This window comes from Alosa alosa, chromosome 5, assembly GCF_017589495.1.
Source record: "Alosa alosa isolate M-15738 ecotype Scorff River chromosome 5, AALO_Geno_1.1, whole genome shotgun sequence".
Classification (NCBI taxonomy): Eukaryota; Metazoa; Chordata; class Actinopteri; order Clupeiformes; family Clupeidae; genus Alosa; species Alosa alosa.
In genome coordinates, this window is record NC_063193.1 from 27227177 (window position 1) to 27239151 (window position 11975).

Sequence of the window (11975 nt, forward strand, 5' to 3'; positions counted from 1 at the left end):
GTGCAAAGGCTAATCCTGGTTACCAATAGCTATTGACACTTATTATGCACTTCTCAAGTCACCATTGCACTATTGCTTACAAGACATTCAGAGAACTTCTGAGCTGATCTTCTGATCTTTTCGTACCACCGATGAAGCGGGAAACTTCTGCTGTTGTCGTGTCTTGGTGTATGTTTTTCTCTCATTTAAGAGGCTGCTAGTAGATATAGCCTTCTGTTATGAACAAATGTTCCTGCATAATGTGGTCTCTGATGTGCAGAAACGTAATGCCTTCTGTATTTGTTAATAAGAGAGTGACTGGTCCTTTTTCTGATTTTGGTATTCCTGTAGTCTGACACAACAAATAAAAACAACAACAAATGAAACACATCCTGAAATGAGTGTAAAGGCAACACTTTTTATTCAACCTACTGATAAAACTGTGACTTTTTTCCAAGTGAGATTATGGCACAATACTGACTGAAGAGAAAAATCTGAGGATTGATTTGCAACGGCAAAGAAACACAAAACAAAATAAAAGAAAATCACTTGTTACTTGAACCACATCATCAAACAACTGATTTTTTAATTATTTTTTTTACAAAAGGAATGTATCAATACCACAAAAAGATGCAATCAGCTGGTACTTAGAGAAGACTGATCAAAATACGGAACAATTAAGAGTTAAAATCTAGCCCATTTAAGAACTGTAACAATTGTAAACTTTTAAAAATGTGTCAAGTATACGCTGTGCTCCATTTTAAATGTACCAAAGTAGAAAGCAGTGAAAACTGCGCACAAACACACAGACCCACCCTCACTCCTTGTAACCTTGCTCAATAACTAAGTGGTCAGAAAATACAGAGGTTACCCAGTAGTCTAAACAGGGTTACAAAAATCACACCCCCATGTGCCAAATCCAACCACGCTATCCTGTAAAGTACCATTTGAATGCCATGTTTTGGTCTTGAAGAAGTAGTTCATCATCAGTTGAACTCGCCTGTCATAAAATGTACCACTGGATCACCTGTGCTAGTGTTCTGCCAATTTATTTTTTATTTACTGCTTACAAAAGGAACCAGAAAACAGCTAATTTGCACCAAGCATTTCTGTACAAACAGGTCAGCTAGTAGGACGATGTAACAACAGCACTGTTGAGCTGTGTACTAGCTTCTCTGGGTTAACTAAAGGTATACCACAGGGCAGATGAAAACACTTTTTTTGATTGGTCAATCTGCAAACATTTACATTCAGTACAAAATGTTTGTTCCGAAAAGCCCTGGCCAAAGGGATGGACACAGCAGGTGGGTGTGTATATCATGTCAGAGAAGGATACTTTATGTACACTTGCAGTATAAACAGTGGGGGTGAGGTGGGTGGTGGGACTACGCATAACAAACATAACCCTTCAAACTGGCCTCATTTTCACAACTTCCCTCCTTACAATCTCTCCTAACCCTTCTCTTTTTGACCTCTATAAATGCTTTTTTGGCTTTCTCACAGGTTTTATAGTTTCTCACCCATACATGAGGCACCAAGGCTTTTACACCATCTCTTTCATTCTTTCTCACCTTCTCTTTCTCTCTCTCTCTCTACTTTTCTCTCTCACACTCTTGCCCTCTCACTCTCACTCACTCACTCTCTCTCGCTCAGTGTCCAGGACTGAAGATGTAGTCCAGGGCCTGCCTCTCAGCAGCTGCCACATTTGGGTGCCAGAGGTCCACCATGAAGACCACCCTTGGGCCGTCCTCTGCGGTGCCTAAAATAAATATTGGATCATGAAAAAGAATAGATGACATCTGTTCAATGTCAAAACATTACAAAAGAGGAAAAATACACATACATACATACATGGAAACAAAAACAAGGAAAGTCATTTTCATTCAACTGCCAAGCTTATAAGCATGTTTTTAGACAATAAACAATTTGGCTGATAAAAATCAATGACGTTGCATCTGATGCTTTCTATAACTGATGGTTTTTATTCACTTCCATATCTAAACAGTCATCATCATTTGGCACTTTAATTTCCCTGTCTCTGTCACACTCAAACAAATCATGTACATAATCTTTCTGGTACAGTTACCAAAGAATAATTAAGAATTTGTTAGATGCTGTCCATCTCTCCACCTCTAGCGTGTTCCAATACCATGTTGTAGCTGTACTGGTATGGTGAGATGATCTCAGTACTTCAACAGCTAGAGTGTGTGTGGGCACAGGGGGGAACTGAAATGTTGCTATACGTGTCCCTCTTGAGCTACTAATGTGTGTGTGTGTGTGTGTGTGTGTGTGTGTGTGTGTAGGTGTGTGAGTGAGTGTGCCTCTGTGCGCAGTATGTTTATGAAACATGTATGTGTGTGTTTATGAAAGTATTATGTGAATGTGTGTGTAAGTGAGACAGAGAGAGAGGGATAGTGTGTGACTGTGTGTGTCTTACCCTCATGAAAGGCTGTGTGCAAGAAGGAGTCGTCAAACAGCAGGCAGCTGCCCTCCGACCAGCATTGCGGCTCTCCCCCAACCACCAGCTCACAACCAGCGGGCACCTTCAGACCTACACACACACACACAGAGTCACTCCCACAAAGCTCGGGACAGTATCCACACTCCATAGACCTTCCCTGCAGTGCTCATACCAGTGGCAGTCATTTCCATATCAATCTGGGAGTGAGCTCAGCAGAATGTACACAATCACATTCTTCAGCCCACAGCTCAGAACAGGGAAAGCTGCCATGTCAAGCTCCTAACAAGAACATGCACTCTGAGACAAGGCAGCATTTTCTGTCTGTCTGGAAAGATCTTGGATTTGGATTGTGCAGAAGGAGGCAAAAGGTTTGTCATGTCATGTGTAGTACGATCAGACAAAACAATTCCAAAGCCACAAACTGAAGCTGGAGTGTTTCATCAACATTATGGTGATTCTGAGAGTAAATGCCACGCCCCAGTATGTCTGGTATAGGCGTAATATAACAATGGGGTTTCTTCAGACTGGCTTTGAACATGTAAGTGTACAGAGATGAGTGTCAGTAACACTACTATAGTTCTAAATCATATGAAAGCTAAACAAGGCATCGGTGCATGCATGCAGTCGGCTATCTCCTTCTTTGGTACCTCAGTGTGTGTGTGTATGTGTGTGACTCACCCAGGTGACAGCGCAGGCGCACGTTGGTGGGGCCATAGTGCTCAGCGATAGCGGCCCCCGGCGTGATGACCGAGAAGCAAGCGTTGCCGAACACGTTGTTGGCAACGAAGGTGCGCAGCTGTCCCAGGACCCTCCAGGCGCGCGGGCACCGTCGGGCGTTGACGGCGAGAGGCGTGCCCTGGTTCACCAGGTAGAAGGTCCACCATTGGCCCCGTGGCGTGCTGTTGGCCTTCCATCCCGGTGGCAGCGAGGAGGACGTGGCAGTGGGGGGCAGCCGGTAGACGCTCTCGAACTCTGCTAGCAGCGCAGGGAAACTCCGTTCAAGCAGCTCAACATCGTGCTTCTGTGCGTCGCGCGAGAAGAAGGGCGCCGAGGGCAGGTCTGGCAGGAAGAAGACCTCCGGCTTCTGGATGGAGGGCCGCCCCGAGAGCAGGTAGCGGCCCTGGTCGCGCACGCCCTTGTGCACGCGGCCCATGCCCGCCCAGGTGTAGCGCTTGGCGTAGTCCTGCAGGCTGTGGTAGAGCCTCTGGTTGAGCCCTTCACCGGCGTGCGTGCAGCGGAAGCACTCGGGCGACTGGCAGTAAGCGAAGCCGTTCAGCTCCTCGCCGGAGCATTGCCGCCCCTTGGTGCCCCTCCCCAGACCAGCTCCGTCCGAGGGCATAAGGGAGCCGACGCGGCCCGGCACTGCCAGGCTGCCGCGTCGGTTCTCGGCCACACCGTAGGCGCCTCGCAGGCTTGGCATGCTCTGTTCCCGCCCGACGCGGTAGCAGTACCACACGAAGAGTAGCGCCAGGCACAGGACAGTGCCCAGCACGCTGGACTCACACTCACGCATTGACTGCATGCCACCGGCCACAAGTTCACGCATCCTCTCCAGTGACCAGTCCATTTTCACAGAGAGCGAGGAGAACGCTCACACACAGAGACATACACACATGCTCAGTCAAACACACTTGTACTGTTCTGTATGTCTGCAACTCATACATTCATGCTGGGATTTTTAGCTGGCTCTACCTCACCTGTGCACACACACACACACACACACACACACACAAGCTGGCAAAGACGAGCTGAAAAGGTTGCCGCAGTCTCCAATCCCCAAGGATGGCTGACGGGACTTCAGTCTGATGATGCCCTCATCTTTCCTCCTCGGAGGCAGTGAGCGAATCTTCAGCCTGGAAGACCAGAGAAGCCTGTGTTGAGCTCTCCTGCACTTTCAGACCACACAGAAGAACCCTCTAGGGTGATATAACCTCCTGGAAGGAAGACGAGAAGCTCCAATCTTCCCTAACAATGGGAAGCACAGCGACTTCAGGTAGATAATGTTATTGGATCCAGTTGAGGAAAGTCCTGGAATGGGACCGTTCAACAGAAGGTCCACAGTCAAACTCCTTCACTACACATAAACTATTTGTAACTCACACCTATACACCCATACGCGGTGTGGCTGCTCACATCAGAAGAGGGTTGATTCCAAACAGAGTCAGATGAAGAAGAGTGTACTAGATGCCGTCAGTCGAACAGAAGGAGAATGTGACCCATCGGCAGGAAAACGGGACACACAGGAGAGTTAGAGTCCAGGAGGGTCCGAAGTGTCAGGCAGGGAACTACTGTGGCAATTCAGCTGTTCCCTTTCTGCCCGTTTAGACAAATGTGCGGGGACAGCAGACCACAGGGCATCAAACTCTGCATGAGAGAGAGAGAGAGAGAGAGAGAGAGAGAGAGAGATGTTGGAGTAAGGGAGCGGGAGAAATAGAGAGGGTTGAGGGAGGGAGTGTGTTAGTGAGCGAAAGGAGAAAGAGGGAGTATAGTGAGTGAGTGAGTGTGTGTGTGTGGGTGTGAGTGTGTGTGTGTGTGTGAGAGTGTGTGGGAAGGAGGTGAGAAACAGAGAGAGAAATATAGAGTTGAGTAGGAGGAACAGCAAAGAGTGGGAGAAAAAGAAAGCGATTTAAGAAAACAGCACACAATAGAGCTCTTGAGGTGTACTAAAAAGAGGGAGATACACATGAAGTGACCTATTGAAGGCACTCTCTCTTTCTCTCTCTCACACACACACACACACACACAACCAGTGATATTCACACCCTCCTTTGACAGTCAACACACACAGCAGTTTAAATATGTGACTGAGACAAGAGACAAGGACTGCAGCACAGCCTGACATTACATTTGAAAATCAGTTGCCTCCTCCGCACTGCACAGTACAATATCATGAGTCACCCGACTATCAGTGCTGCAGTTTAAAACACAACCTGACATATAACCTAACACACACACACCAATTAAACGTAGCAAATTGGCTCAACCACAATCAAACATCTAACGATGATTCAAACTCAACATCGGACAAGACAAAAATCAAATAGACTGAGACAAAAAGGCACCATAACATCTACAAATGGGTAAACAATGGGTACAAATAGCCTACAGGCCAAATACATAGAAACGGCAGGGGGAACTCCCACGCACTCTCAGACGCCCGGGCGTTCTGCACATCGATAAATCCAGTAGGCTAGACCAGACCCCGTGTACGCCATCATACTGCAACACTCAAGAGGGTAAACAATGACTGTAGGTTAATGAACGCAAATCATCGACAGATAGACGGTATGGCTAATCGATTGTGACGTGTTGTTGTCTTCCTGGGAAGCATATCACACAAAGGCCAAGTCAACAGAGATAAACTCGAGCTAACTTTACAGTAAAAATGGATTCAAAGCCAACACCAACAACAAGACAACCATTGAGTGTACCCCGCCCGTCCATACTGGCTAGCAACGTCCAAGACACCTTTATACAACAACTTCCACGTCTGTGCGGCCATCAAAAGAAGAGCAAAGCGGAAAGCCACGATTGCAGAAATCAAGCCAACTCGGAGACGCGTTACGATAAAATAAGAAAATGCGTCTCACCTCACCGAACAGAACGAACGACTTTCATAAACAAAAACGAATGGTTTCTGCATTCACCTTCTTATCTTTGCATCAACACGTCTTTCCTCTCCACTGGAACACGCAGGGCAGCTCTCCCAGTCTCTCTCGCCATGGTAAACGCTGTCATTCGTCGTCCATTGTGTCGATGACACAATCAAAAAACACGACAGATGCTCCGAGATCCACGGCCCACTCTCATCTTAATCCCATAACATTACACGGTGTGATATTATATAAATCAGATTACCTAACGAAATTCCTTTGTATGCCATTATGATTAATATAATAATAATAATAATAATAACAATAATAATACATTATTATTATAATTATTATTATTATGCAACTGCCCGATTAAAAAAAAGTAGTAGCCTAGTAATTCAAAATGTGATAGCTTTGGTGAATATGTCAGAAAACTAGTCAACTCATTTTGAAAATCTTCCCCTGCTTACTGGGTCAACCACACTGTCAGTCAAGTCCTTTCCACCTATCGTAACTCCCCCTATTACCGTCGGTCCCGTATTTCCACCGTCTTGCGTGTATGTGTCACTTAATATCAATTTCTATACAAACCAAGACAGCAGACTCCTAAAGAAACGCAACCACCCACACCATAGGTGTATCTAAATTAGCTATGTACCAAAAATGACATTTTACCGTGACTCAAAGAGCTGTAGACAGTGTTGTAAGGCTGCGTGTACACAACCGCTTGGAGCTCCAGTGGAATTTTAATTTCACGACGAGAATTCTCGGTCTAACCGTTCATGTGCCGTTGAAACGGTGTAAATAGGCAACCCATCAGGCCAGCACTATAACTCCGAGCGTGGTAAACAAAATCGGATATTTCAGGCAGTAAATGCTCCCGTTGACAAACCAGATTTTGTTCAAATCTACACACCTATGGCTAATGAAAAATGTCAGGTTAATTTAGCAAATGTTATTTTGAAGTGTTAAAAAACATCGTTGTTTTAGAATTTCTGAACAAAAGTGGTGATAATTGGGGGTGTTACGATACCTGTGTTGCTGACCACATACTGCAACGGCTAGTAAGCGCCGCAGTGCAACACGCGGGGAATGATCATCGTACACTGGTACACTGGTGCAAACTCATTTTAACTGCCGAACCACATTGTGTATTACTTAGCTTGCTGGTAAAACTGTTTCAATAGGCTACATTTAACCCATTTTACTACACAGTTAGCCTACATTCTGACGATTTTGGTCACGATTACGCATAGACGGCGTACAATGTAACAAGTGACCATTGCAACAATTGTAAGCTACTTGAAATAAGGAAGAGCCTAAGATCCCGTGATGCTTTGCGAGAGAGCGGCACCGAGGAAAACCTACGGGAAAATCCTTTATGCATTAGGCAACTTTTTGAGAAATATGTTGAAGGCAGAAAGGCCCCAACATAATTGGTTCCATGTATTCCGATTGGATGATGTCAAGTTCTCAAGAAAAAACTGACGATTTTGTGGTAAAGTTCTCAAGAAACATGGATTGGTGGAAGTGTGTGTGTGTGTGTGTGTGTGTGTGAGAGAGAGAGAGAGACTCTCACTTGGGAAGGCCCTTCACCTATCATTTCCCTCTTCTCCTCTTTCTTCTCAACTGCCTGATTTCTATCCCCTGTCTCCTGTGTTGGATTTCTTAAAACAACAAGTCTCTAAATTACTGAACAATAATTGATATAATTTGACAAAAGGTAGCCTAATATTTCTGCCATGAGATAATATCCTTCACAACATTATCCATCCTATATAACATTCATATAGCTTCGTTTTCAATGCAGGTTAGCTAACTGCATCTCCACTGAATTTCAACATACTGTACATTTTCATTATTTAGCATCTCATTGGTAGCCCTAGGCCTACATGTCTCACCTTCCCTCCTTCTATGTCTGCTCTTCTGCTGGCTTTCCAAAACGTTAACTTTGTGACAGCCTTTGTTCAGGTCAGGTGAATTAAGATTAGCCTATTGGCAGAAATTAACAAGACGTCAAGTTTATTTTGAAGTTTATTTTTAAACTATGTGAGCTGCGTTGCGTTCGTTAAAGGAACCGTATGTAAGAAATGTATTTCAATTAATCATAAAATGGCCCTGATATGTCACTAGACATTAAGAAATCATGTTCATTTCAAATACTTAAATCACTGACAATAGTAGACCGGCCAGGCTTTGTCATTTAAAAAGTGAAGTTGCAGCCCTCAACTGATGTTGATGTTGTGTTTTGTTTTGTCATGTCATGTTGTGTTTTGGCCTGATGCGCCACTCTCCACCTATCTACTAATAACAAAGTCAGTAGTCTTTCGGCATGTGGGTTGGCAACCTCGAGTCAGGGGGGAGGGGGAGGGGATACACCGCTCTACAGTAATTTGAAAGTGATTGCAGTACCAGTTTTGGCCACAATCTTACATATGGTTCCTTTAATTAGTTTAGGACACACTCCGCGATAGCCTACCTAGGACATGTCAAAACGAAAGTAGAGTCGAGTCGGCTATCATGCAAAGTTGATGCAAAGATAATTGTCTCGTCGGCTAGGCCTACTTAATAAATGAAACGAAAAAATACCGAGGACATGACCTCGGTGTCCTCTATGGTAGCTACGGCCATGACTGTGTCAGAAGGTAGCCTACAAGATCTGCAGCCTATGACCCTGCAAATTATGCAACATTTGCTACACTGATGAGGAGAAGCAGCTCATTCTTAATAACAGATGGAGCAGGGTCCAGTATAAATATCCAAAGCCAATTTGGGAAAAGGCTCAGATGGTGCATCTAAAAAAAATAATATTGTGGAAAAGTGTGTTGGTTCAAGTTATAAACAAAACATGTTATAATCTGAACAAATATATGGTTGTTGGCAAAATGGGGGGGGGGGGCAACATTTCTACCGACGCCCCTTGACCTCGGTATTTGAAAAATCCTGGCTACGGCCTTGATCAGAAGTGGGAAGAAGATGGTGACACTTAAGTATAGGTATAAGTATATATACTCTTTTGATCCCGTGCTCGGGGAGCAGTGAGGGGTTAGGTGCCTTGCTCAAGGTCACTTCAGCCTTTTCTACTGGTCGGGGTTCGAACCGGAAACCCTCCGGTTACAAGTCCAAAGCCCTAACCAGTAGGCCACGGCTGCCCAGGACACTCTTTTTTGTCTTTGCATTGTAACTTTCTCCACTGGGTAAAAGATTAAAGGAACCATATGTAAGATTGTGGCCAAAACTGGTACTGCAGTCACTTTCAAATTACTGTAGAGCGGTGTATCCCCTCCCCCTCCCCTCTGACTCGAGGTTGCCAACCCGGATGCCGAAACGCTACTGACTTTGTGATTAAAAAATTGGTAGAGGGTGGCGCATCAGACCAAAACACAACATGACATGACAAAACACAACATCAACATCAGTTGAGGGCTGCAACTTCACTTTTTAAATGACAATATCCTGGCCGGACTACTGTTGTCAGTGATATAAGTATTTGAAAGGAACATGATTTCTTAATGTCTAGTGACATATCAGGGCCATTTTATGATTAATTGAAATACATTTCTTACATACGGTTCCTTTAAATTAAATTGCGTCGCCAAGGCCGTCGTGGCTGCTGTTTCAACCCTGTACCCCAGCATGTTTACCCCAAGGGTAGGGTAGGTTGTAGCAAAAGAACACCCTGGATGTAACATCAGATCAAGGTTTGTGGTGTTCTTGCAAATGTGTCATTATTAGTGTCATTTGTTCATGTTCATGTTCATTTGTCATGGTTCTGGTGCTAAACCAAGAACGGTTCCAACTATCCCTTCATATATGTGGAGCCTGCATTGTGCTTGCAGTTATTAGTTATATATAACTTATACGTTCTCACAAAAATAAATGCAAAACTTCAAAATGTTAATAGAATATTCAAAACAGACAAATGCAAATGTTGTAAATTGCATAATGCAAAACTTGTGGTCAGTACAATACTGACCTTTTATGAATATGAGATTCTAGTTCATGATTTACATGATTTTCAGGATCTGTTTATGACTATGCAGCTGTCTTGGTGCACCGTACCGTGCATTTTATTACAATGTCTTGTTACTTCTTGTGCTGAAGTAGGCCTGTCTGAACACTGTGCCTGATGCCGCTCTACTCATGGAACTGATACAGAGCATGGTGCTCAGTAACAAAACAGTCATGCCACTGATACCCAAGAAACAAATAATCAACCCTGAGTTGAGGGCTGCTTCTGTTTGTACACTGTAAATCACTCTGTATAAATGCATGAGCTAAATGACAGATCGTGCAAAAATACTTTAAAAATATGAAGTGTATTTTGTGCATTTTTCACACTAGAAGTCACTTTGGATGATGCATACTGTATGTGAATTTGAATATTCAATAGAAACTACCCACTGTACATTTGGCGTGATGCCTCAATTCCCTACATGACATACTCGTGCTTATTTGATGTGATGCACTGTATGGGCAAGATGGAGCCTAAAAGACCTCAATAATACAGTTCAGGACCTTTTAAGCTGAAGGAACACCTGGTAGCATGTAGCTGTATTTTCTGACCTTCTCTACAGGAAGTGTTGGTGCAGACACTATTGAGCTCCAGAAACAGCTAGAGACACTATGCTCCCTCCTTCATCATCCTTGTGTGGCCAGTTCATTGAACATGATCTCCTACATGTTGATCTTATCAAGATTAATATTAAGGTGTCGCCTCACCCAGAGTTTGAGAAGCTCTTGGGTCAGTCAAGCACCGTCCATGTCTGGAATGTTTTTCACATGCTTTGTATGTTATTACCACAAACAAGAGAAACACAAATGTACAAAGCTTAAAGGAACCGTATGTAAGAAATGTATTTCAATTAATCATAAAATGGCTCTGATATGTCACTAGACATTAAGAAATCATATTAATTTCAAATACTTATATCTATGACAACAGTAGTCTGGACAGGATATTGTCATTTAAAAAGTGAAGTTGCAGCCCTTAACTGATGTTGATGTTGTCATGTTGTGTTTTGGCCTGATGCGCCACCCTCCACCTATCTACAGTACTAATCACAAAGTCAGTAGTGTTTCGGCATCCGGGTTGCCAGCTCTGCCAGTCAGAGGAGAGGGGGAGGGGATACACCGCTCTACAGTAGTTTGAAAGTGATTGTAGTACCAGTTTTGGCCACAATCTTACATACGGTTCCTTTAAACTGACTCCTCGATGTGTGTAATTTGCATAGTCTGGCTGACACATTTTTCACCAAAGCAAAGTCATGTCATGTCAAGTGAAGTCAAGTCAAGTCAAGTCAAGTCAAGTCTAATACTCAAATATCAAAAAATTAATTTTAAATATGCAAATGAGCTCAACACTAGGCGTAACTGACTTATGGCCAAGAAGCCATAAAGTCACAAGAAGAAAAAACAGGGACCAAATAACTAACATATTCTTGTCCATTCAGTAAGTAAAAGACTTATATTGACCTTAAGAATTGATTGCACAATCTTGCCTCCAGTTGCTTTCTAAATTTCTAAACTTTTTTTTTTTATTATTATTTGTAAACAAGCCTTAATGACATTCCCCCACAGATAACATCAGAAGAAAGTCAGAATAGCCATCTTAGTCATTACAAACTCACAGTTGCCTGATTTATCAGATGAATATGACCCAGAGGGGAGAGACTAAGCAAAGAACAAACTAGGAACCGGGGGGGTGCCAGAACCAAGATCCACAGAGAAGGGGTCCAGGATCCAGGTTGGATTTTTAAAAGAAAACTCCCCTTTTGTTGCTACCTTGTCGTGGTGGGGAGGCTTATGTGTGCCTCCGTGACCCAGTTTTCAGGTTAGAGGCCAGTCTAAAAGCAGCATTGCCATCACCCATTGGCAGTAGGATGGTTGGATGAAGATTGGGCCTATGTATTTGTCATACATATGAATGGTGTTTCTGTCTA

At 43.7% G+C, this 11975-nt stretch overlaps 1 protein-coding gene across 7 annotated transcripts; it reads right to left on the minus strand.

The window, feature by feature from the left end:
* Positions 1-377: 377 nt before the first annotated feature.
* asphd2 (aspartate beta-hydroxylase domain containing 2) lies at positions 378-7322 on the minus strand. Of its 7 annotated transcripts, none has more exons than XM_048243563.1 (5): positions 6088-6531; positions 4574-4804; positions 3119-4293; positions 2417-2530; positions 378-1738 (listed from the first exon to the last, which is right to left on the minus strand). In XM_048243563.1, the coding sequence occupies exons 3-5, from the start codon at positions 4005-4007 to the stop codon at positions 1629-1631; spliced, it is 1113 nt and encodes a 370-aa protein (XP_048099520.1). In that variant the 5' UTR covers positions 4008-4293; positions 4574-4804; positions 6088-6531; the 3' UTR covers positions 378-1628. The 7 variants fall into 7 exon arrangements, with proteins under 7 accessions (XP_048099520.1, XP_048099519.1, XP_048099515.1 ...); XM_048243562.1 differs by having other exon boundaries at positions 3119-4468; XM_048243558.1 differs by lacking the exon at positions 6088-6531 and adding an exon at positions 7067-7322 and having other exon boundaries at positions 3119-4804.
* Between the last annotated feature and the right edge of the window lie 4653 nt (positions 7323-11975).